Source organism: Cryptosporidium parvum, chromosome 8 (assembly GCF_000165345.1).
Source record: "Cryptosporidium parvum Iowa II chromosome 8, whole genome shotgun sequence".
In the NCBI taxonomy this organism is placed as follows: domain Eukaryota; phylum Apicomplexa; class Conoidasida; order Eucoccidiorida; family Cryptosporidiidae; genus Cryptosporidium; species Cryptosporidium parvum.
The window spans coordinates 825,445-847,509 of NC_006987.1; the positions used below are offsets into that span (position 1 = coordinate 825,445).

Here is a 22,065-nt window from a genome sequence, read left to right on the forward strand (position 1 = left end):
ATAATGCGTTTAATAGCAGCCCATATTTTATCGTTTTATCTGACGGTTTTAGAACTTATTGGAGACGGAAATGTCATTTTTATATTCAAATCATTACAAAGAAATGGATTCCGTCCAGATTTACGTTTAAATGGGCTTCCAACAACCAATGAATTGTTTCAAGATGCACAAATTTTACAAGAAAAAATGGAAAAAATTAGACTTATGAATTCAATTCGCATTTTTGCACTTGATTTATCTCAGAACTGTATTTTTGAAGAAAACAAAAGAAACTCATGTGGTGACACGGGAAAGTGTCAGGTAATGGGAAATGAAAGCGACTTGTCTTCAACTCTATTTGGAATTGATAAAGCCAATGACATAAATATTGCTGATAATGGGAATTGTAATGAGAAAAAAACGAAGGTAGACATGCTTAAAAACCCACCATCAAACACACAGTATAAAGGTGGCGAAGTTTGGCGTCACATATATTATGAAATAGAAAAAGTTGATTTTCCTTTACTTAAAAAATTAATATCAGGAGTCCAGAGTAATATTGCTATTCATGCATCTGAAAGATATAGAAAGATTCGTGACGATGATTATGATTATAGTTTGTTAAATTTCATTAACAAATTTGTATTATTTGAAGATCGAGGAGTAAATCTTTTAGTTACGTTTCATTATATTGTTCAATCAATTTGTATATTGGGTCCATCATTTGATAAGTTTATGAAAGACTTAGATAACTCGGCTGAAAACACTAAATTAAAAGAAGAAGTTAAGGATATTTTCAACAAAAGTCATTATTATTCATGCAGACCAGAATACAAGAGAAATATTATTCCTCCTCAGTTTCTTCCAAAACTAGAAAAATTTTTCAAAACTTTTATTTCTACATTAGGCTGCGTTGAATGCGAAAAGTGTATATTACATGGCACAATTAAAGGCAATACACTCGATTTAACAGTCAAAGCTTTGGGAGGCTCAAAAAATATTATATTAAACCCCACATATTTTGTAACATATTTAAATGGACTTTACATATTTTCATCCTCAATCACAATAATTGATTTGTTCACTTTTAGAGTGAGGATATTCTTGGCTTTCTCATTATTTATTGCAATTGTTTTCTTCTTCTGTTTGAAGCGTAGGGTCAGTTCTTATTTAAATAAGAGAAGAGAAATTACTCACAAGAAAAAAGAATGATCGAAAAATAGTTAGCATTTATATCTACTATTTTATACACAATGCAACAATAGCTATTTTGCCATTTATTCCTATTGGCAAAATAAAATTTTCTTTTATGATTTTTAGTGTGTTTTTAAGAAATTCATCACTTTTGCATACTCCGTGGCTAATTGGACAGGGAAGCCTTCCATCTAATTCTATTATATGCCCATGATTATTTACAAAAGATACATAATGGAACTCTGATTGATCACAGTCCTTAGTTAGATCTCTTGATGATAATTCTTCGTGTAGATACTCAATATTCTTGTCATTTATTAAATAAAACCCTCTTTCTTCGGGTAGATCATTTGGATCACCTTTTAAATTCAATAACATTTTAGCGATGCTTTCTTCTTCAAGTTCTATTTTATCATTATTCAAAATTGAATGTAAAAGCGCAACTGCACTGCAAGAATTCGTAATGTATTGTTTCATGAACCAAACGCTCTGGGAGATATTCATTTCACATCCTAATTTATTTCTCTTTTTGCAAATTTTTTCATCATTAATTGGTACTAAAGCTATTAAAGAAATTGGATTTATACCACAAAAATAAAATTCAGTCTCTTCTGTTGTGTAAATATCAATAAAGCTAATTTTAGATTTAACACCTAATCCAACGGAATACTCTTCAAGTAATTTTGGATCAGAAATAAGAGGTTTCCATATTTTGTTTTTTTTGTTCATAAATCTGAATTTTTTCACAGCTGGCGGAAAACTTTGGAAAATTTTTCATTTCAGCAGAAATGATAATATAAAAATAATAGTTCATGATGAAAGCATTTAATGAACAAAATAAAGAGGAATTTAAAAACCCTCTAACACATTTTGGAAAAGATGACAAAATTCATAGCATGCTGTTTGGGCGTTTAACACTGGAGCAAAAGAAGGCAGTATTTACCAACCATGAAAGTTCATTGCTAATTGTTGCAGGTCCAGGGACTGGAAAGACTGCAACATTAACATCTAGAATTGTTCGTTTTTTATTGAGTGGATATTCACCAATACTTGCACTAACATTTACTAAGAAGGCAGCAAATGAACTTAAAAGTAGAGTTTCAATTGTTTACTCATCTTCTTCAAAGATTATTTATTCTAAGTCAAAACAAATAAAGAATGATTTAAGAAATGAAAAGGGTTTTTCAGATTTTGTTCCGACTCCAGAAATATTTATCGGAACTATTCACTCATTTTGTTGGAAGCTTCTCAAAGAATATGGATCTTTCATCGGCTTACCAAAAGATATTGCGATAATTGATAAGGAATTGGCAATTAAATTGCTGAAGTCTTGTTTATCTGAAAATTTAAGTAAAGTAACATCTCAATTATCAAATTATTCTTCACTTATTTTTGATCCAGTCAATTTCGATGAAATCGAGAGAGACGATTTTGATGATGATAACATTTATGATCAAACTCACGATATTAAGGCTGAAAATGAACAATGTAGAAATTTATATAATGTAAACAATATAAAAAAAGAAACAGGCATTGACCAAACTACAAAAAATAACGAGTTTGAAAAAGTATTTAAAATTATTAAACTGATGAAAATAAAAAAATTTTTAAATAAAAGTGAATGCACAATAGATGATGTTAATGGAAATCATGAATTACTAGGAATTTACTACTTATATACCAAAAAGATGGTGACTCATAAACCTTATTTAGTAGATTACACAGATTTGATTACACTTGCATTAAATTTATTAGAAAATAATATTAATATAAGGGAAAAAATTCAAGATTCGTACCCTTATATATTTTGTGATGAGTTTCAAGATACATCTAAATTACAGTTTAAAATACTTGAATTGTTAACTAAAAGCATAATTAATAAAAAAAGAAAATTTGAAGCTGAGAAATTCACTAGAGATCAAAATCTAAGGAGAGGAGGAATTACTGTGGTTGGTGATGATGATCAAGCAATTTATAGCTGGAGAGGCGTCGAAACTGGAGTGTTTTCTCGGTTTTCTTCTATGTTTAAAGATAACATTAATTTAATTTATCTCAGCACAAATTTTAGGTCGACTAAATCTATAATTCAAGTTTCAAACAACCTTGTAAAAAAAAATAAATTTAGAATATCAAAATTATTAATCAGTAATAATGATTTTGGTGTAGAACCAGTAGTTTATTATTTTCCAAAGCAAATTGATGAAATGCATTGGATTGCATCCACAATACTGCTTTTAAAAATGAAGTTTAACTATTCGTGGAGTGAATTCGCTATTTTGGCAAGAACAAATGATACTCTTTTTTATGTTGAAAAATTATTAAGTGATAAAAAGTTTTTAATCAGTTGTTTGGAAATGCTCCAAGATACTGAGAATATAAACAATGAACGAGGCTGGTTTAAGATGATCTCTAATGATTTATTAGATTTTGATATTGACCAATTGAGTCGATACAAATCTGCTGAAATTACTTTTCCTCTCGAAAATACATCTAGAAATAATCCAAAATTTGCATCTGACTTGCTGTACAGAGCGGAGATATTAGATATTTTATCTTACTGCAGACTGATGATTGATGAAACTGCAGATGATTGCTTTTTGAGAATTTGCAATCGCCCAAAAAGAGGTATTGGCGATAATGCTATAAAGTTAATAGAAGAATATGGTGCTAAAGGAATCTCGTTAATGAGGAAATCTACCCAGCCCTTGAACGGAATTTGTGAATTAGACACTTCTGTTTATGGAAATACAACAAACGTATATACATCAATAGTGAGCGTATGCAGAATGTTAGTATCAAGTAAATTTGAAACAAAATCTAAAATTAATTATAAGTTGCATAAAAAGAGCATAAATTCTATTAAAGCATTCTTAGATTTCTTAGATGATTTAAAACAATTCATTAAGAATAAGGTCTCAGTATCAGAAATAATTAATTTAATAGTGAAGAAAATGAATCTTGATAATCAAAATGAAATAATGGTGAAACAATCTAAAAACAAGAGGTTACTTCAATCTAATTTAGTTGATAACATTAATTCTAATACAGAAGATTCTGAAAAAATAAATTCAAGAAAATTGAGCACTTTAAGTTCTATCTCTACCCTTTTAAAGTATTCAGAACCTTACACACCAAACGATGAACAACCTACTGGGTATGAATGCTTACTCTGCTTTCTGCAAGATGCATCTAATGGTTTATTACAAATAAAAAAAGGAGAAAAAATATCTTTATCAACTATTCACAGAGCAAAGGGACTTGAATGGAAAGTTGTTTTTATCCCTAAATTCGTTGACAAAGTATTCCCTTTATATAGAGAATCAGAAAATTTGGAGATAAAGAACGAGTTCGATGAAATCACTATAGAAGAAGAAAGAAGAATTGTTTATGTGGCATTTACAAGAGCAAAAGAACGACTTTTTGTTAGCGTTCCATTAAATGTTGGAAAACCTTCACCATTTATACAGGACGCAAATCTTTCCAGTTATAATATAAATTCAAAGGAAAGGGAATTAATTAAACAATTTCCGAGAATAGTAACTGGGAAAAATTGGATAAAAAGTTAGGGTAATTAAAACTCAACATTCAGCACCATTTTCAATCAAAGCTTCCTCTAACTTAGAAGATAATGGAGGGTTTCTAGATAATTGTTGTAAGCATTTATTTATACTAAAATCTTCAAATTCTTCAATGCCATCCGGGGATTTTCTGACAATGTAGAAACATTTGCTACATAAATCATCCTTGTTTGTAGAATTTTCGTGGATCCTAATACAGATTGAATCTATTCCTTTGGTTTTCTTTTCACGTTTTGGGTGATACTCCAAGATTGAAAGAAGTACTTTATATGTTAAGCTTTCTTTTTCAAATACGGTATTAACTTCAGATTGCTCTAAAACTTCTTTAATACATCGCCTTAGATGTTCTATTGATGCAAATGTTTGCCCACCTACAACTATTGGCATTGACATAAATGCCATTTTTTGTTTATTAAGTTCTTTTTCTCTTTCTTTTTGTATATGTCTTGGAAAGACTGAATTTATTATTTTTCTTGCTTCATCTTGACTAGCAAGTGAAATAGAAATATTTTCTTCACCAAATGCCAATTCCATATTCTCAATAAGCGATTTATCATTCTTAAATGGCTTAAGCAAAATATAACATGTACCATCTTGAGTTGTTTGTGATACATATCTTATTAAATTTTGGCTTTCCGGCTGCAATTCTTTAAGTTTCTCTTTTATAGAATCTTTAACAGAAGACCAAGATGCAGTTTCAGGCAAATTTATAATTTTTAAAATACAGCCACCAGCGTGAAGATCTTTACTATTAATTAAATTCTTTTCTTTTGTTTTTTTCTTTGACTCTAAATCGGGTAAATTTTTATTTAATTTTATCATCGCTTTTCCTTCCTGGTTAAACTCAATCAAGATCACTTCATGACCTTTAAGCGCATCAATAATTTCCTCTTCTTTAGTAATACCTAGATTCTTGATTTTTGAACAATTCAAAAGGTAAGAAACAAGTAAACGATTCTCAGGGTCTGAACGCATTATATTCTGGAAGAACGAGTCCGTTTTAAGATTTTCATCTGAAAAATAGTACTCTAGTTGTTTAATCAACGAAAATCTAGTCTCTTTTCCAATTACAATTGAATCGGCTTTAATTCTTTTAGGCTCGCAGTTTCCTCCTATAGGAGAGGGCGATCGTGAGCGAATTTTCTTGATTTCGGTCATATTGAATAAAGTATTAATTACAAAGCAGTTAGTAATAATTAACTTTTTTTTTTTTTTTGCAATTGCGCGTAGCAACACCTAACCATTTACTATAAATATTTAAATCAAAAAAAAAAATTGAAATAAAAAAAGTTTAAAAATTAGTATTTTTACAAACCAGAATATTTATCACAGTTTCTAAGCGACTTTTTACAGATGTAGAACTTCCTAATCGTGAAATGAAAAAAAAAAATTAAGTAACAAAGTGATGAGCAGGATAAACAAAATACTTTGTGAAATAATGCTTATTCTGTACAGCAAGTTTTAACCATTATTAATTCAAATTATCAATATCTTATTAATTAAAGATTTCCCATGTAAGACGAAACGTATATTCGGCACCGGGAATAATATGGCGCTTTAATATATGTCTCAGAAAGCAATTAGTAACTGTTATAAAGGTAAGTTATGTTAAAGGCAATTTGAGGATATACTAGTGCCAGTGTCTACGTACAGATCTTATGTATGCCTGAAATACACGCTATTAATGCATAGCTGGAGAGAGAGAAACGTATAGAGGGGTAGCAATTCTTATGGTTTCTAGTGACTGATACTAGCATAAAAATAACATATTACATACAAGACATCTATATTTATGCCAGTAAAAAGCAAAAATAAATTTTTCTGGCGGTTATACAATGCATTATAAAACTTGTCAATTTATGTGTCGGTTCTAAAATTCTGATAAATTTTAATTATTGCAATATAAACTCTAGAATTCAAATTATCTAGAGTCATTTGAATGCTCAGTTACATATTTAAATATGGAGAGTGAAAGCCGTATGAATAGTGATGAGGCAGTACTGTTTCAAGAACAAGATTTAAACAAGCCTGAGCCAACCGTTCAGTCACCAAATTTTGAATCACATGAGCCTTTTACCGTCGAAGATAATTTTGATGATAATTGCAGTAGCACAACTGGAGCTAGTGGATATAGGGATGCTTCAGTTTCACCTCAAAGATTTTCCAATATCGGACATGAAATTGGAACCGATAGTATTTCCGCATCTAGAGCTAATGGCATTGAACTTGAATTCAATAATTTGGATTCTTACAAAGATAGTGGCTCAAGTGGAATACATAATGAAATATGTGTTACTGAAGAATTGGAAAAGGAAAATCAAAATATTGAAATAGAAACTAACCATTCTACATCAAACATTCCAACTACAAAAATTGTTAATGCTAATCATGAAAATGAAAATTTAGAGAATACAGATAATAGGCTCGACAATTCCGATATAACATATGACAATTTGTCTTCAACCGAATTTCTATCCAGACAGAGAGCCCTAGATAGAGCTAATGTCTTTTTAAGATGGAATTTGGCTCCTACTAAACAACAGATTGCGGAGTTTTTAGAAATGGCCCAAGGTAAACTAAACTTGAGTATGGTATCTGAAAAAGGATACGACTATTGTTTACTTTATTTTGAACTTCTTCGCGATGGGCTTATTAATGCTCATCTATGGCGCGATACTACTATAGAAGAACTTGATTTGGCAATTACAGAAGCTCGTCAAACCCTAAATGGTGAAATAACTCCTCCCCAAAGCATCAAGAAGCGTAGGGTTAATAATAATACTTTACAGGAAGATCATTCTTCGTCTTATAATTCAACTAATATTGAAAATGAAAAAATTCCACTCCATATATTAGCAAAAGTAAGTAAAAGTCATTCCGAATTAGATGACGCAGCTTCAGAACTCCAAGGAACCCCAGTAAACTTTAATTTTGAGCAAAGTATTAAAGTTGATGAAGTTGAAAGAAAATCAAATGTAGATAATGAAGATCTTGACAACTCATATAACAGTTTAGGATGGCAAGGCATCAATAGTAATAGCAGTAAGGCTAGTGATATAAGTATCGAAAGTAATAGCTTGAACTTGAACAAGGATACCAGTGCCGAATCTAATAAAGATGGAAGTGATAGCGACGATACGGGGGATAATACTCATGATAATGAAGGCAACTCATCTTCTAGACAGGATGCTATGAACCGTCTTTTAAATCCAAAGTCAGGGTGTAAAGGTGTTTCATGGTCGAATCGCCAGATGGCTTGGCTTGCATTTTGGAAGGAAGATAATCAAAGAAGGTCAAAGACATTTTCCGCAAGAAAGCTTGGATTCGAAGAGGCGCAAAGAAGAGCCATAGAGTTTTTACGTCGTAAGAGAGAGGAGGTTCGCATGAAGACACAAGCGCATTTATATGAAGAACTCCCTAGAGTTGGAACAACCATTAATTCATCCAATGATAATTCTGGTATTAAAACTCCAAATAGACGTAACTATTCTAACTCGAATGCTACAACGGCAACTCCAGCAACTCCAATAACTCCATTGGAACTTGACCAATATTCAAATACGGTACATCAGTTTATTCCGGGATTTGATGACTCGACGCGCAATTTGATAGCTGGAGCAAACCCACTATTTAGCACATCGGGGAATATATTGGCAAATAACATTCCATCAATGATTAATCACGGCACTACTGTCCAACAAAACGTCATTCAATCCAATATTGGGCAGCCAAGTATATTAACAGCTACTGCAGCTGCAGCTGCAGCTGCTCACCAAATGGGATTACCATTTCATCTTGCTGCGCTTTCATCCATAGCAGGAGGTATTCCGATTGATCCCTCTATTTCTGCTACTGTTGCCGCCGCAACAGGCATGAACCTTGGTGTTCAAACTCCTCAACAAAGTCAAGCAAATTCTATTAATAATTTTACACAAGCCGCTTTGATGGCTGCAAATCCCTTCTTTATGTTTGGTGCAGCAGCAGCAGCAGCAGCAGCAGCAGCAGTAGGTTCTAACAATACTCATATAGGGTCTGGTAGCTCCAACTCTCATTTCCATTGGCAACAATTCCAAAATACTGGAATCGGGCCCCTGATTCAGAGTCAATTACAAGTAGATATGAGAGACGCACCTTTTTCCCAATCAATTAGTAACCTTACCTCAAACGGACCCGAACAAAAGAGTGATAATAAAGATGACTCTTCAGAACTAAACAAAAATCCTTTAGTAGAAAATGAAGATGAACAGAATCACAGTAATGATAAGACTTTAGTCACTGAATCAAGAACGGAAGTTATAGCTAACGATATAAATGAGTCTTTGATGGGAAACTTTAAATCAACACCGGAAATTGAAGATGACGTAAGTTCTATCACCAATTTGTCGGCACATTCTCGAACACTAGATGTTTATAGGCACTGACGTCACACAGACTCTAATACAATTTATCACTTAATATAGTCTTAAATTGTATTATTATAGTTTATTGCAATTTTTCACTAATCTGTATATTATTGTTTTAAAAATTTAGGAATAATTAGTAACTCACTACTTTAAAGTAATTTCTTATTATTGAATTATTGTCTTGGAGATATTTGTGCTAAAGATCAAAATTTTTGAATTGAATATATATCTTTCACTCCCTTGAATGAGATAAATTTTTTTGTGGTTGATTCTTTCGGTTGTGTGAAAAAAAAAGAATTGAATGCACACTTGTGAGCAAGAATATTTTTGGAAGAACATGAATGGAAAAAATAATTATATTTAATAAAACTTGATTAAATTATTGCTTTAGTGTAAAATGCCTGAGAAAGGAGGTGTTGTCTTAAAAATTAAACATGCAGCAGAAAATTATAACGAAGATAAAAAAGATGGAAAAATTGCTGCAAAGAAGCAAATAGAGCTTGAACACAATGCAGCAAAAGCTATTATGAACTTGAGACATAGAAGAGATTGTAATGGAGAAGTCACCAGGTTTTCTTGGTGTAGCGACCCATTATGTAGAATGTGGTACGATATGACTCAATTTTTTGGCTTTTTGGGAGAAGATATTATTGATACAGATATTGATAATGCAATTATTTCTGTAGCAGATGGAGGAAGTGGAATATATGAAAGGTTAATAGTTCTTGGGCACAGAATTCTTGACGCTACAGGAAAGGAATATGCAGTAAAAAAATATATGAATTCAGGTATAGATGGCATGCCTAAAGAAATTAATAAAATAGTTGGTGAATCTAATAAAAAGTTACTTGTCTTTTTAAAAATGCGTTGGTTGAGTAATAATGTATGTTCTATAGAATGCCTTTCAAAATTTGCAAAACGGTACTGTCATTATTGTAAAGCGGAATTGAATTCTGATTCAAATAAATGGGACGATATTAAATTATCTAAGTATGTCAAGTTTTGCATTTCATTTTGTATTTACGGTCAGGGAATAATAGATTGGAACAACCCACTAAATATTGAAAATAAACTTTGCCAAAGATTCCCTTGGTTAGAAGTATTAATAAGAAGCATGGATATGAGCATACTTAATCCTTCTATGCAAGATGATGGAAAGTTCCTATCAGCTGAAGGTATAAGAAATGCAAAAATTTTGGGAATTTTACACAGGCACTTTGGATACAATAGAGGGAAAAAAGATATTCCCCCCAGAGTTTTATTTGCATTAAACACGCCTGAAGGGTCTCAGCTACCTGAAGAAAAGACTGGACAAATGATTTTCAGTCATTATATCAGTCATTATTTCAAGGCAGTAGCTTCTGAGCATGGCTTTACTGGAATTGATATACTGCACTGGGTAGAGAAAGAAAAAAATATTTTATTACAAAGCAATGCTGTAGAATTATTTGCCTTAATAGACTTGGAGCTAGGTGAGGTTTACTCTAATGGCGTATCATCAAAAATAGAGGAGAAATTTTCAAGATATAGAGGGTTATTTTTTTCGTTAATTGCAAATATGTTTGTACTATGCGAAGATGATAAGAGTGCACAAATATGGTTGCAAGAGTTAGTTACATGTGTTAGGCAGATACAACTTTACATAATTGAGTTTTGTGAGTACAGTAATTCAGAGTCCATGCAAAAAGTTAATAGCATTCCCCAAAATGAGGTTTTCACTATTTCAGAAACTTCACTTGATCATACTCATGTCCCTGACATTTTTACAGATTTGGAGCCTGAAGAAATAATATCATTTATTAGTTTACTTGAAAAATGTAAATCACCAGCAATTGTTGACGCATTAAAAGATGTAATATCAAGTTCAAAAAACTGTGTCAATGCAGTTACTGAAATCGCCTCCATTCCACACAAATGGTTAAATGAAGCTATCATTAAATTTGCAAAGTTTTCTAAGCATGAAGCAAAGAAAACAGTTAAGAAGTGTAATAAATTTAACTTGTTTAGCGAATCTTGCAATGTAGAATCAGATAGTAGCGAACAAGAGCACTCAAAAAATACAAATTTGGAGAAACACGACAAAAGGAGCAAAGAAACTACATCAAAGGATAGTAAATGTAAAAATTCAAATAAAGATATAGACTTTAATTTAAAAATAGAAAGTTCGAAAAATATTCACTGTGCGAAGGCTTTAGGTCCAATTTTAAGACCTGTGTCTCTTAAAGCACGAGATGATGAACTTGGCCTCGAAATTCAGCCGGTTTCTCTAACATTTATTGATGAAGAAGGTAACCCTGTACATTATACTTTAACTCCAAACTCTAGTGTCATTCCAAATGGAATAGTAAAGCCGATAGGTGAAATAGTTAATGAAAATACAAAAGATAACGCAATGAAGGAAAATGACAACTCAACACCTAAAAATAAATCATTACATGTTTTTTCGAGAAATATTGGTAGAAGCAGATCGCCCAATCAAAGAAATTTCGAAAGAAGGGAACACGGAGTGTTTATATGTGGTGATTTCTCTGACCATACTGAGGAAAATAATCCTATAAGAGTTTATAAAGACCAAAGGGATTACATGAAATTTAGCGGATATAATACAAATGATTTTCCAATCAACAATGGTTATTATCATGACTAATAATATGAGTTATTGAAATTATTATAGAGCAGTTGGGTAATCAGCGTTACTAGATCATTTAAATAATAATATATTTTCAAAAATTTGTAAATTTGAATATTTTAAACAGATTGTTACTTTAGAATTTTTAAAGCAATTAGACTAATAATTATTTCTAATTACAAACATTATATTTGATAAATCAATTAAATCTATATGTTTTCCGAAGAAATCAACACATAGATGTCTTGATAGTTAATTTGTTCAAATTTTAAAATTTGGGGTAAACATAAAAATGTCTTGGAGGGAATTATTAATTATTTAAATAAAAGAAAAATGAGAAAATTTAAACTAATTTATGAACCAAATACTCTCATAACAACCTTTTCAAAAAATAAATTTAGCAGATTTAATCAAATATTGAAGCTTTTAAAAAATTCTTCTCAATTTATCATTTCTGAAAAAAAAACAGGTTTATTTTGGATCTCACATAAGAATAAAGGAGATTGGCATGAAACAGATAATTTAATACCTAAATATTCAAACTATAAGGACCCTAAAATAAGTATAATTACAAAAGTAAAATCAATAGAAAATCACCTTGCGTCTATAGAAACATCGAAAAGAGTAGAAAAAAAAGTGCCAACAAATAGCGCGGTTAGATTATTTCATGTGAGCAATATGGTAATAAAGCTCCTACTTGGATCTGCGAAAGAAACGTATAGTGATTATAAGCAGGGAAATGGATTTTCAGTAAAGGGAAAACTATTAGGAAATGAAAATATTGAAGCAGTAAATCAAACAGTAAAGTTACTAAGGGGGGTAGCACTTAAGTTTGCACAGTTTATTAATCTAAATAATATTGGTATTCCTATTGAGTTATCGAATGCACTAAATGATGCAAAAAAAAATGCGTTTGCAATTCCAATCTGCCAAGTACATAAATTAATGGAATCAGAGTTTGGGAATGGTTGGAAGGAAAACATTTTTGCCTATTTTTGTGAAAATCCCTTTGCAGCAGCTTCAATTGGACAAGTACATCATGGAATTCTTAAAGATGGGCAGTCTGTAGCTGTAAAAATTCAATATCCTAACATAATGAAGGCTATTTTATCGGACATAAATCTATTTCAATTTGTAAACAGTTATTGCCGAATTTTCCCAAAAGGGCTATTTATTAATGAGCTGTTGGCTGAGTTAAAAAAAGAATTAATTTCTGAATGTAATTATGAAAATGAACTTTTATTTTTGAAATATTACAGGGAAAAAATCATTCCCACTATGAATATGTATGATTTAAAAGTGAATTTTTATATACCAACAGCATTTAATCATCTTTCTACAAAAAAAATTTTGACAACAGAAAATATGAATTCAGAAAATACAATTGAAATCTCATCTTTGTTCCAAGATAATGTAAAAAGTACATTTGGCTTACAAAATACTATGGAGTTGAGGAATTCAATAGCAGAGTCACTTCTTTATTTGACATTACATGAACTTTTTATTTTTAGAACGCTTCAAACAGATCCAAATCCTGCAAATTTCCTGGTGGATTTGAGGAAAAATCGAATAATATTGCTGGATTTTGGCGCAGTAAGATCATATTCAGAGGATTTTGTTGATGATTACATTAACATGATTAGATTCGCAATTAGTGGATCGGAACCTGATATCATTAAACAATTCATTAAAATGAAATTTATTTTGGGGACTGAAAGTGAAGATTTCATTAAATTGCACTGTGATGCAATCAAAATGGTGTCTGAGGTGTTCAAGTATTCTCCATCCCCATTTGACTTCTCAAAAAGTGAAATAGTTGCAAATATTTCAAAAATTGTCCCAAATATATTGCTAAACAGAGAAACGCCCCCTCTTTCTGATATTTATTCACTACACAGGCGTATCGCTGGATTCTTTATAATTTGCAGTCGTCTTGGAGCAGCGATAAACTCACATAAAATATTCAATCAAGTATTGGAGAAATATAATACGAGAAGAGTTAAATCAACTCCTAACTAGGCCTGTTCTACTAGAATTCGTGGAATCATATATAGTTTATATTTGAAAATGCTAAGTTTAGTGCATCAATAAAGTTAAATTCACCAAAATTTTTAGACCCATTAATAACGTTTTTCTGATAAATTTTACTCAAATTTAAAATCTACATTCGAATCAGGATTATACTTAAATTCTGGCTCAGCACTTTCAATTGTGTCAAAAATTTCTTCGTGATCATCTTCGTATTCATACGGGAAATAGGAAACAATGATATGGAATGCCTTTTCGTAAATAGCCTTTGAAGGAGCTTCTTGAAGCTTCTCAAGCCTAGATAGTCCATAAGCTTGTTCTACAAGGGCGCAATATGGATTCTCTTGAAGGCCACGTTCATGTTGCCTTATCGCACCTGTCTTTAGAATATTCTCAATTGCCTCTAGAGCTACGTTGATTACCTTCGCATCCTCAATGCTGAGCAAGTCACAAAGAGGTTTGATCACCCCCTGGCTAACTAAATATTCAATTTGTTCGACAGTGCCTCCTGTTGTCGCATTAGAAATCGCCCATGCAGCTTCCTTTTTCACATCAAACTCTGCAGTGTTTAGTAGATTAACTAATGGAACAATTAATCCGTTATCAATAATTTCTTGGATTTGTTCTTTGTTTCCTGCTGTAATATTTGACACAGTCCAACAAGCTTCTTTCCTAATTACCTTCTTGGGAGAAGATAAAAGTTGTAAAAGGTACTTTGCAGCTCCGCATGATAGAACCATCTGAGTTTGTCTATCATCACCCGTAACAATATTTCCAACACACCTAAGTGCAGGAGTCTGAACAAGGGGTGATGGATGGCCCAAAAGCTCTACAAGTCTGGGGCATGCTTCGCTCCTTAGTACCGCCTCAACACGATCATTGGGCCCATCTGAGATATAACTAAGCGCCCAACAAGCATCTGTCATAACTTCCAAGTCAGAAAAATATAAAAGTCTACATAGCACTGGTAGTGAGTGAGACACCATTTCGAATGGTGGCGGTGGCCTACCTCTACAAAGGTTGTTAACCGTCCAAGTTGCTGTCCTTAGTATGCTGGTCTTACCACTAACCTTGCCACCTACTGTACTCGGTGATTTTACATTCATCATTTGTTCGTTGTTGTCCAATGGGCCTATTTCTAGCGCAATTAATTGTAGGATTGGTGGAAGCGCACCTGCTCTCAATACTAGATCACGGCAATTCGCAGAATCACCCGCTATATTACCGAGCGTCCAAATAGCTTGTTCTTTAACTTCAAGTTTTGGACTATTTAAAAGTTCAACACATTTTGGAATCGATCCGTGTCTAACAACTTCACAAGTTTGCTCAGTAGTACCAGACGATATATTTGTTAAAGTCCATGCAGCTTCGAACTGAAGATTTGGGTGGTCATAATCACTTAAAAAGTGAACCAAACGAGGGATCACCCCAGCGTCAATAACTGCCTGAATTGGTGGGTTGTGCTCTCTAGAAAGCAGTCTTCTTAAGCCTTGTGTTGCTTCAAACTGAGTAGTGAATTCTTGACTCATTATTCCCTGAGATAATGCCGGAATATGCTCAACACCGTACATATTTCCTGATTGGATATTCATACCCATAGATATATCATTATTTTCACCATCGTTTCCTTGACGTCTCTTACTAAGTTGTTCATCACGTTGTTGTTTTCGAATTTGCGCTTGCTGTTCTTCACGCTTCCTTCTAGGGTCATCAAAGGTCTTTTTATAAGCCTTCTTATGGGTTTCCAACTTATCCATTGTCGCTATTATCCCAATTTATAATATTTTTTTTAACCCACAGTTAACTATTACTCTCACTTACTTAAAAAAGTGGAATTTTGTGGCGGCAGTTTATTCCCGCATGAATGAATTTTTATCCATCTTAATCAATATACGACTCATTGAAAAATAATTTTGTATAAATACTAAAAAATTTAAATATACATCAAGTACAATTCACACCGCCAAGTCTATCTCGATTATAAAATAATTTGTAACTTTATTATTTGATTTTGTTAATTAATAATGAAGGATGTATCTGCTATAAGTGGATTGATGGGTTCATACCTTCTAAAAGGATGGATAATGTTAGGCGATGCTTGCCCATCTGTAAGTATCAAATAAATTCAAAATATTCTTAACTCAGCTAGTGTGAAGAGGTACCTTTATTAGAAGATCCTTCGAATGGACTGAAGTATTGTATGAAATGCTCTCCTCCAATGATATCCAGTAGAAGCTCAAATAATAAATTAGCTGAATCGTTAAGCAACGAAGAAAAACTGAATATGTTCACTAATATCGAAGCAGACTGCACTAATAAAGAAAGTGGTAAAATAACAATTAAAAACACTCTCGAAGAAAACGTTAACCATATGGTAGTTGAAATATCAAAAATAGGTGTGAGCGCATTAAACAGCGCAGATTTTAGTATAGAGAGGAGGTAAGTTATTTTTTTTCTTAAACTACGGTTAATTGCTTAAAGACTAGATATTGTTGACAAGGCGGCAAACACCATACACAAATTACTTAGCATCTATATGCTCGACTATAAATAATGTATGTAATTGGCTCTAATTATTTCTGAAATTAAACTGGAATATTTGCACCTAACGGGCTATTTTTCATCTCTTTGTTGAGCAGCTTTAATGAACGCCTCTTCAACTTTTCTTCTTGCATCCGGTTTATCGCCTTTTTCTTCTCTCTGTTGATTTGAATCGTTTGCTACAGATTGAAAAATTGAGCCAAGTTCTATGAGAGCTAGTGCCCTTTGCTTTCTTGTATTTAGATCAACTCCCATATCTTTCACTAGTTTCTTAGCAACTGTCCTGATTGTATCTTCAATGTCCATTATTGTGATCTGAAGCATTGTATCCAATATAAGTGGTAACGTCTCTTCGAACTGCTGTTGTGTTCTTGCTGATTCCTCTGCATCTTGTTCCAAATTAGATTCATAGGTGCGTTCATTTTCTGCAGTTCCACTGGATTTTTTTTTAATAGACGACTGCAGACTTTGAGCTGCCATAGCTGTTCTAATTGCAGTAGATGCCATTTTCCAAGTAGATGCAACATTCCTTGTCTTTGCTTGAAACTTGGCATACTTACCTCCTATTCCAAGAAAGGTGTCAATTTTTCCTAAGTATTGAGAACCATAATTTTCATAGCTCCAGCCAATTGCCTCAACCATTGCGTCACAAAACGAATCGTTACATAAACTTTTTGCTTCTTGAGAAATCGATTCTCTCCAATTAATAAGAATCTCTGAAGTTTCAATTGGAACTGATTTTTCAGCATCAAACTCTTGCAGTATAGGAGTAATTATCTTTCTCATTTCTATTGCGAGTAAAATTGTTCTTTTATTTTGTTCGTTTTCAATTGCTTGCTCCATCTCTATTGAATTTCCAGCACCATTTTGACCATTATTGGTGGAGGCAATTTCAACAAGAGAAACCATCTTCAGTTTGCCTACATACTTTTCTAAACTATCAGACCCAAATAAAATTGTGAAAATCAAATTCGAATCAATAACGGGCATATCATAAGTAGCACCAATTCCATATTCATCATATCTTTTCCTGCGTTCAGGATCAGCAAGTATTTGATAAGCTTCGCCCAACTTTTGAAATTTATCTTTTGCGTCTGCATCATCAGGATTTTTATCTGGATGGTACTGCTTTGCCTTCCTGTAATATTGTCGTCGAATTTCATCTGCATCTGCATTTGGCGAAACAGATAACAAATCATAATAAGTTGTATCTACAACATTTTTTGAATCTAAATTTATTGATTCTTTTTTATCATAATCACTAGCTTCATAATTATCATTTTTTTGTGAATATTTTATTTCCTTTTCCTTAAGTCGCTGAATTTCATCATCTAACGAATAGTAATATTCAATCCACTGTCTGTTTTTTTTGTCCCATTTCCTCCCCTTATTACTTTCAGTTATGGCCTCTGGAGTATTCGCTACTCCCCTCGCCATTTGGTATCCGGCAACTCCAACAGCAGTTACAGGTAATGCAACTGCTGCAACTAAACCAGCGCCCATTCCTTTGAAAAACCCAGATACACCTTCGGTAGCAGCTCCGACCACAGGTGCGGCGACTAATGTTGCAACACCAGCTGCAACGCCCTTCCCCACTGTCTTCATTCCGCTGCTAAACCCTGCCATTGCATCTCTCGGCCGTCTTGTTGAAAACAAGCCACCCAAAACACCTTCATCGCTATATAATAAAGAGTTCATGTCTTCACCTGAAATATTCCTAGATCCTGACTGAATAGCTAATTGATACCAAGAAGAAGTTGATTCATCAAATGAAGTACTTCCAGGCTCAATTTTAGAATACCTTTGGTTATAGGGCAGCTCCTCAATATTTGCCTCGGATTTGGATCTTTCTTCAGGCCTCTCATGCTCGACTATATTCGATGAAGTAGCATCCGACAAGAATGCATTATCTTTCACATTACTTCGTTCTTGCTCCATTATTATTATCTGATTAAATTACTAGTTACATTATGAAGTTTAGTTGAACTTGCAAAAAAACACTCACATTGGCGCCTAAGTATCATTATCTCGCAAGATTGTCACTAAATGCATGACTTGAAAAGATAATTACAAAAGATAATTAATTAAAAATCTTATCTATCTATAATAATCTAAAGTTTTCTGTTGATAATTGCAATATCGTCTATCGAAAGATCTCGCCCAATTAATAGTCTTTTGCTAATAGCTCTGTGTAAGCTCTATCAAAAGTTATACAGTAAATTTACATAGAAATAATCAGTAATCGACTTACAGACAACGTAAACGCTTCCCCCCTAGCTCTATCGTTTTGCTCGTCGAGAAGCTTGAATAAATCCATTAGCCACGTGTTTGGTGATTTTCCTTCATCAATGTGCCTAATGACAATCACATGAAACGTAGAATCTATTAATACTTACTTAATGAATCCTAATGGAATTTCTTCTTTTGATAGACTTGAATCCGAAAGAATGCTTTGCGCACTAACTAACAGGTTAATATATTCCTGGCTTAAAACAAAAATGATTAATTTAAATTTTAAGTAATAAAACTTACACATCGTTTTTCAATTTGTTTGAACTATCTGTATTTTTATGGCTACTAGAGATAACTATTTCGTTAGTAATGGTTGTTAAGTTTCTTATAATGTTAATGTAGCACTCTAAGAGAGGGTCTATAGATACCTTGTTCTCCATTCTTCCTATATTAATTCTGCAAATGGCTTAACTCTTGATATATTTTAATATACAAAAATTAATCGGCAAATTGCCACGCGAAAAAAAAAACCTTTTTATTCAGATATTTTTGATTTAATAAATTTCATAAAGCGCATAGAATATTTATCTGGTGGAACCGCTGAAATGCCGTTTGATGATCCAATAATGATTGCTTTGTAAAGTCTTTCAAACTTCTTAATGGTGCTCCAGGTTGAGAAAAAGTCAATAAATCCCAGGTAATAAACTTTCTTTTGATCAGAAGAGAGAATTCCAACGAACTTTCTATTATTCTTATTTTCAATAAGAGACTTGATGTTCATGGCGTCATCCTGCACATAATGTATTCCAATCAGGAGCGAATAATCCATTATGTTATAAAGTTCAAAAAATTTACAGTCTACTTCTAGTTGCTTTAGCAAATCTATTTGATCTTGCTGATTAATGTGCAACATTTCCTTATTATTCTTCATGTCCAACTCTTTTAAAGCAATAGTCTTATCTTCCTGAAGAATTAAAGGCGTCGACCTTCCAATCCAGCTTCCCTTTATATCGTATCTTCTATGTATTTCAACGGGAGTATGAAAAATATTCTCCATTACAATGAAAAAAATTTTGTGTATCTTGCTTTTCCTTAATATTGAATTGCCATTACTCGAAATTTGTTCCCTAATTGTATTGAATGGTTGAAGTAGAGGCTTTTTAAATCTAAGAGCATGAAGCCCATATATTCTCGTTATTAAACTGTTCTGGTTGCTTTTAATATGGTTAAAATACTTGCTCAATATGCTTCTAAAGAACACTGCCGTCTTTTTTCCCACAGTTTTTATTAAAAATCTACCGTCTGTAGTATAGTAGAAAAATGCACCAGACTTTCCTTCGCTACATAATTCATTCATTGAAGACAAATTTCCCAATACCATATTTCCCAATAACTGTTCTGGGCCAACGCTTCTTACATATGATTCAGGAGAAATATTGCATATTTCGCGGATCTTTCTGAATACCATGGGATTATAATCAATAAACTGTACAGGCTTCATGAATCCTCTATAATCATTTGACTTTTGAATTAAAACATTTGATTTAGTGTTTGATTCCCTTGAAGTCCTGGGAATTATAAAAAACTTTTCTTTCATTATAAAGTCATAATCTGCGACATCTCGGTTCGGTTCTGAATAAACTCTCCCAATTGCCAGCCTCATTCCAACCATCATATTCAATACTGTATTCCAACTTTCATGGCCAATGTAAACTGCATATCCCTTCGTTATTTTCACTACAGGAACATTTATACCACTTATCGTGGGTGTTTCCTTTTCAGAATGAGAATGTTTGGACTTTATTGAAGATACATTTGCCCTGGAACCCTTCACTTTAATTTTACTTGATGTCTTTGCCATATTTTGGAATCCTCTGCTAATATTGCTTCTGCGCCTATAAGTGTGTATCAAGGAGACTCGCTTCCGATTATTAGAACAATAGCTGTTCCTAGTATAATCAAGGGTACTGCTCGACTTATGCATAAACGTTTTCTTAATCATTTCGCTTGCAGACATACGATGTTTAGTATTCGGAGCAACATTACCTTTATTAATGTACATTTTCCTTCGATTATAAACTTTTTTTATTATTCCCAAATTGAAATTGTTATATGTTACGATTTGAGATGGTGGCACCATATTCTGCAAAGAATAGATACTTTTTTTGCAAATTGAATCGAGCATCTCAATATTATTATTCAATACACTTTTAAGCAAGAGCATGTCATGAGTAAATATTTTTACTATGCTATTAGTATCAGTAAAATTTTGAGCTTCAAACATATTTGTGCTTTTATTGATATCAAAAAGCATACAATTTAATAAATTATTTTCATTTGGGCTACGAATCCATTTTTCTAGAGTGTTAAGCGAATCAGTTGTCTCTTGTTTAATGTTTTTAATGTCCTCTAAAATATTAAAGACCTGTAGTTTCAGTCGAGAAGTAAATTCCTTTTCAATAGACTCGTTATACTCAACTCTATCAATTGGTTGCCTATTAAAAATATTAATTCCCTCGAATATTAACGGCGATTTCCTATTTTCAATATCTAAGTCATAAGATTCAAGAATATTCGGGGTTATTATTCCAAAAAATGAGAGAAACTCTGGGGAGTCTTGAATAGCCGCTTTATAACTTTCAAAGTAGATTTTGGGTTCATTTTGTTCATCTTTCACTGTTGAATAGTCGTTGAAAAAATTTTTAATTTCTTGATCCGAGAAATTTAATATTTGCGGCCCAACAAGCATATATCTAGCACTATCAATTGCTCTAATAGATTTTAATAACTTCTCAAAGGTGATCCCATCACTCAAATTCATATAATTTTCTCCCTTGATTACCCTGTAGGAAAACCTTGCCTTTTCATCGAAATTATCAGAAATCATTATCGCTAGTGCTCTACCAAACTCGTAAAAATCAAGCAAGTTATTGTTATCAGTGTCCATCGCGTTAAAAATCATTTGAGAAAGAAGCCCATCATCTAATAGCCCCAAAACGATTCTAAACCTCCGAATATCCATGAATCCTAGTGTGTGATGTCGAGATAAAATCAATTCAAATTTATTTTGGCATTTAATATATATAAATATATATCATTATAGTTACGAAATACTAATATTAAAGAGTTAATAATATAACTTACCATTATCTGAGTTTGAGATAAATGTATTGTAAAAATCCCTAATTTGCTTTGTGGATAGGTTTGTCTCATTTTGGATTTTTGTAAAAATATCTTGTTTTAATTTGAAACTTGAACATTTCCTAAAGAAAATTTTGATTTTATGCATTTGTTCAAATAATAGTTACTATATATAGCATATCAAAAATCGAATGTATAACTTTCGATCAAACAGAATTATTAGATATAAATCAATACAAGTAAAAGATATTTGAAACTCATTGCGCGGGAGAAAAGCTCAGAAACATGTAAATATTTCGAGAAATTAAGAGAAAATGACAAACAATTATTTAAGTTAATA

The 22,065-nt window shown here is 32.3% G+C and overlaps 10 protein-coding genes across 10 annotated transcripts; 5 read left to right on the forward strand and 5 right to left on the reverse strand.

The window, feature by feature from the left end:
- Positions 1-3: 3 nt before the first annotated feature.
- cgd8_3190 (endoplasmic reticulum oxidoreductin) lies at positions 4-1,191 on the forward strand (the record flags this gene model as incomplete). The annotated part of the gene is made up of 1 exon (XM_627215.1): positions 4-1,191. One exon carries the CDS (start codon positions 4-6, stop codon positions 1,189-1,191), a length of 1,188 nt encoding a protein of 395 aa, XP_627215.1.
- Positions 1,192-1,218: 27 nt separating this feature from the next.
- On the reverse strand, positions 1,219-1,902 carry cgd8_3200 (ubiquitin C-terminal hydrolase of the cysteine proteinase fold; the record flags this gene model as incomplete). The annotated part of the gene is made up of 1 exon (XM_627216.1): positions 1,219-1,902. One exon carries the CDS (start codon positions 1,900-1,902, stop codon positions 1,219-1,221), a length of 684 nt encoding a protein of 227 aa, XP_627216.1.
- Positions 1,903-1,985: 83 nt separating this feature from the next.
- On the forward strand, positions 1,986-4,739 carry cgd8_3210 (UvrD like super family I helicase involved in nucleotide excision repair, possible bacterial horizontal transfer; the record flags this gene model as incomplete). The annotated part of the gene is made up of 1 exon (XM_627217.1): positions 1,986-4,739. The coding sequence occupies one exon, from the start codon at positions 1,986-1,988 to the stop codon at positions 4,737-4,739; it is 2,754 nt and encodes a 917-aa protein (XP_627217.1).
- Positions 4,740-4,751: 12 nt separating this feature from the next.
- Positions 4,752-5,909, reverse strand: cgd8_3220 (La domain fused to two RRMs (as in the La autoantigen) which is further fused to a C-terminal domain present in the plant DCL protein and the C-terminus of the alpha subunit of the plant RNA polymerase, involved in RNA metabolism; the record flags this gene model as incomplete). The annotated part of the gene is made up of 1 exon (XM_627218.1): positions 4,752-5,909. The coding sequence occupies one exon, from the start codon at positions 5,907-5,909 to the stop codon at positions 4,752-4,754; it is 1,158 nt and encodes a 385-aa protein (XP_627218.1).
- An 803-nt stretch (positions 5,910-6,712) lies between these two features.
- Positions 6,713-9,172, forward strand: cgd8_3230 (conserved hypothetical protein; the record flags this gene model as incomplete). The annotated part of the gene is made up of 1 exon (XM_627219.1): positions 6,713-9,172. The coding sequence occupies one exon, from the start codon at positions 6,713-6,715 to the stop codon at positions 9,170-9,172; it is 2,460 nt and encodes an 819-aa protein (XP_627219.1).
- A 379-nt stretch (positions 9,173-9,551) lies between these two features.
- cgd8_3240 (apicomplexan specific protein) lies at positions 9,552-11,801 on the forward strand (the record flags this gene model as incomplete). Its single annotated transcript, XM_627220.1, has 1 exon — positions 9,552-11,801. One exon carries the CDS (start codon positions 9,552-9,554, stop codon positions 11,799-11,801), a length of 2,250 nt encoding a protein of 749 aa, XP_627220.1.
- Positions 11,802-12,116: 315 nt separating this feature from the next.
- cgd8_3250 (ABC1 like protein kinase) lies at positions 12,117-13,802 on the forward strand (the record flags this gene model as incomplete). Its single annotated transcript, XM_627221.1, has 1 exon — positions 12,117-13,802. The coding sequence occupies one exon, from the start codon at positions 12,117-12,119 to the stop codon at positions 13,800-13,802; it is 1,686 nt and encodes a 561-aa protein (XP_627221.1).
- A 125-nt stretch (positions 13,803-13,927) lies between these two features.
- On the reverse strand, positions 13,928-15,586 carry cgd8_3260 (importin alpha subunit; the record flags this gene model as incomplete). The annotated part of the gene is made up of 1 exon (XM_627222.1): positions 13,928-15,586. A coding segment is annotated over one exon (1,659 nt), but the record flags the coding sequence as incomplete, so codon positions are not given.
- Positions 15,587-16,424: 838 nt separating this feature from the next.
- cgd8_3270 (DNAJ'DNAJ protein') lies at positions 16,425-18,290 on the reverse strand (the record flags this gene model as incomplete). The annotated part of the gene is made up of 1 exon (XM_627223.1): positions 16,425-18,290. The coding sequence occupies one exon, from the start codon at positions 18,288-18,290 to the stop codon at positions 16,425-16,427; it is 1,866 nt and encodes a 621-aa protein (XP_627223.1).
- An 829-nt stretch (positions 18,291-19,119) lies between these two features.
- cgd8_3280 (phosphatidylinositol-4-phosphate 5-kinase, putative) lies at positions 19,120-21,606 on the reverse strand (the record flags this gene model as incomplete). The annotated part of the gene is made up of 1 exon (XM_001388398.1): positions 19,120-21,606. The coding sequence occupies one exon, from the start codon at positions 21,604-21,606 to the stop codon at positions 19,120-19,122; it is 2,487 nt and encodes an 828-aa protein (XP_001388435.1).
- Positions 21,607-22,065: the final 459 nt, after the last annotated feature.